At 42.6% G+C, this 3,103-nt stretch overlaps 1 protein-coding gene across 2 annotated transcripts in view; it reads right to left on the bottom strand.

Annotated features, from left to right (window-relative positions):
* si:dkey-17o15.2 (UAP56-interacting factor) overlaps window positions 1–3,103 on the bottom strand; it is a 7,342-nt gene that overhangs the window by 2,187 nt on the left and 2,052 nt on the right. For both annotated transcript variants that reach the window (XM_014023408.1, XM_014023409.1), the window contains exons 4-6: window positions 1,951–2,102; window positions 1,786–1,858; window positions 1,661–1,716 (exon numbers count right to left, since the gene is read on the bottom strand). In XM_014023408.1, the coding sequence (XP_013878862.1) occupies window positions 1,661–1,716; window positions 1,786–1,858; window positions 1,951–2,102 (281 nt within the window). The remainder of the gene's footprint in view (window positions 1–1,660; window positions 1,717–1,785; window positions 1,859–1,950; window positions 2,103–3,103) is intronic.

The raw sequence follows: 3,103 nt of genomic DNA, 5'->3' as shown, positions 1-3,103 counted from the left end.
TTGGATTTATGATAACTGGATTTCTGCTGATCAGAGGAGGCGGAGTCCGGATTTATCGAAAAGTGAAGCGACCCCAACAGTGGTTCAGAAGCTGTTGGGCGCGTTGGAAAGCTTGTGCCAGGCTGGAAAGCCCACAGACTCAGTTGCTGGGGGAGATAAACCTCAAGCTGGATGTGGTTCTGACGAGGATCACAGCTCAGGAGCGAGTCTCTGGCATGTAGGATTACATCTGGGTGAAGCTTCAGTCGGTGAAGAGGCGAGAGACCCCGAAATTCAGCTGATTGAAGTTTTTTTCGACACTTCAGAGATGCAGTTAAGACATTAAAAACAGCAGAAAACTTCAAGGCTGTTTTGTCCCAAACAATTGTGTTTATCTATTCGGCTCCCAGTGCCTTGGCCTTGATTGCCATGCTTATCTAATACTCCCCAGGATGGAATGTCAAAGGCCTGATTCCCTCCCACCCCATCACCCCATCCGTGTTGGTGCTGGCCATGAACCCAAGGCCAAGGAGAGGGAACTCTTGACTCTGGCGAGCTAAATAACATCATGTGACTCTGGACTCTGGGGGGCTATGGTCGGTTCTAGAACGGAGAACCCATGTCCCTCATCGACTCCACTGGTTCCTGGCCCCATTTCATGTGTTCTGACCTAAGCTCCCTCCCTGCCCAGGCTGTCTGCTTCTGTCACGAGTGGTTTTTGTGCATATGATTTTATGTTTCTGTGTAAATATAAGATCAAACCAATTTTTTAAACTCATCTCTCCTATTGTGTATTTCCAAGCTGCAGAAAGTGATCTTAACCACAATTCTGTTCCACATTGCATCGCTGATGTTATGTTTGAATGACAAAGTTGATTCTGATTTAAAAAAAAAAGCTTGTGAGGTTCCTGTGAACTAACCAACCAACAGCTATTTGGTCACTAGTTAAAACAGTCCATTATAGTGACACCTGCCTAAAATAATTGCGTAACTCAGTTTTGCCAACTAAAACCATGGGAGATTATTTTATCGACGATAATAGTCGTCTTCAACCCAATGCTACCCGTTTGTTTTTCATGGGAGCTACTGAGAGAAGCTAGCGTATCAAGATAGTCATAGCTAGTCATCTTGTGTGAGCTTGATTCATGCAGTTTTTCTCTTGAGAAGTATTCCACCTGTTTTATCACCTGTTTTCACTACAAGACACTTGCTTAATTTTTCTCTCAGTCATATTCAAAGAAATCTCAAAGTGGACGTTGTCGCTTTCTCCCAACTTTTGTTGTCTCATTTGGCAGACGATGCTGAGCAGCAGCAGACTGTAAACAAGTGTTGTTATAAACCATGAGGTGTTGTAAGCTGCCCACAGCTAATGTGAAACTACAAATTACGATTTGTTTAAACAGTCCACACAGCTCAAAATAAATTGACAAACACTAAAACTAAGAATATTCTATCTTTAATTTCAGTTAGTTTTGTAAAAAGAATATAAAGTTTTAGTTAGTTATTGTTTTCTCATTTTATTACAGTTTTTCTTTATTTCAGTTAATTAAAATGTTTTTTTCAATTTCAGTTTTTCGTTAGTTTTAATTAACTATAATAACCCTGCATCCTGGTTTCATTTCCTGCTCGTGATCAGAGTGTAACATATAACCAGATGTGGTCGACACAAGCTGTAACTTACTGGCGTGTTTTCACTGGAGGAGAAGAGGCACTTGGCTTCTGCACCTGTGCTTGTACCTGCAAATGACACAGAGTCAGTGGCTGGGTGCTGACAGCTGAAGAAGCTAAATGAAAACATTTAAGCACCTTGAGGCCTCTGCGGAACAGGAACATGGCCTGGCGGGCCTCCCTCTGAGTCTGCTGGGCAGGAGGAGCAGCTCTGCATGAACAGAGGTGAAACAGTGCAGGTTTCACTTCAACTGCTCACCTCGTGGTATTTTTCAGCATGTGTAAGAGTCAAAGTGTTCTCACTGCCGTCGCAGCTGAAAGGGTCTCCTGGCCGATGTTCCGTTCTGGCCTCTGTGTGGGTCGGGCTGCCGGTACAGGCGTCTCTGCACCTCCTGTCTTCTGTACTGAAGCTCAGGGCGAGGATTGAAGGGCCTCGCTTTCTGTCTCTGTCTCTGCTGAAGGGTTGGAAAAACAATCATCTTAAYGCTGAGTCACACTACAAGATTTTAAACCAGTCGGCTGATTTTCAAAGACTGATAGAGCCACATGTGAGGAGAAAAAATCCTGGATCTACCAGGTTTGGTCCTACAGTGTGTGGTGTACAGCCACACAGCAAGAGACAACACACCACACACGAAATGATACTTCATTCATGATTCAGATGTCAGATATTAAATCACACGAAACTTCCTGAAATCTCGCGAGAATTCAGATGTCCGAGGAAAAATCTCACGTGACCTCCAGAGAGACGTGAGTTCAGAGTAAATAAAAATTTGTAACAAGGAAGAAACAATGTGGATCGTTTGTGGACTATTTTTACCAGAGGAAAAACATTTTCATAGGACTTTTAACATCCAGCAGACTTTCTGGTGAGTCATGACAGTTTTTTTTTTTGTCTTCTGTATTTTGGAATCCCCTCCGTGTTTACATCACCTCGCTTTCTGATTGGCTACACGTCTCATTCAACAGGCTGAGAGCTCAGGTGAACACTACACACACTGTGATATCAGACCAAAAAATCAAACATGTTGAATATCCCTGATTTGAGGTCAGAGCGGTCCCGATGTCCTTCTGAGCCGACTAGATCACTCTTAACTCACCACCCACGGCAGGAATATCTGCTCAGATTATCTTTAGAGCCATCATGATAATCTGGACTTCCTTAAGATTGTTGGAAGGGAAAAATCAGCCTGATTTTCTTGTAGTGTGACGCCGGCCTTAGAGGTGCAGCAGATTAAAACAGACAACATTGTTTATTTATCTGCCAGCGTTTATGTAGKAACATAAACAAGGAAATTAAAGCTTTTCCTTTTTAACATTAATCTCATCAGCTGATGCTCTGATCCGAGCAAACAGAAAAATGAAAGCATTAATCAGGGTTCACGCAGTTTTCAGTAAGTTAAATTTAAGACCTTTTAAGACCATTAATAATGACATTTAAGACCAAATCGATGCA

Source organism: Austrofundulus limnaeus, unplaced genomic scaffold (assembly GCF_001266775.1).
Source record: "Austrofundulus limnaeus strain Quisiro unplaced genomic scaffold, Austrofundulus_limnaeus-1.0 Scaffold367, whole genome shotgun sequence".
In the NCBI taxonomy this organism is placed as follows: domain Eukaryota; kingdom Metazoa; phylum Chordata; class Actinopteri; order Cyprinodontiformes; family Rivulidae; genus Austrofundulus; species Austrofundulus limnaeus.
Note: the sequence above shows the minus strand (reverse complement) of the source record. Positions and strands in the feature narration are given on the sequence as shown.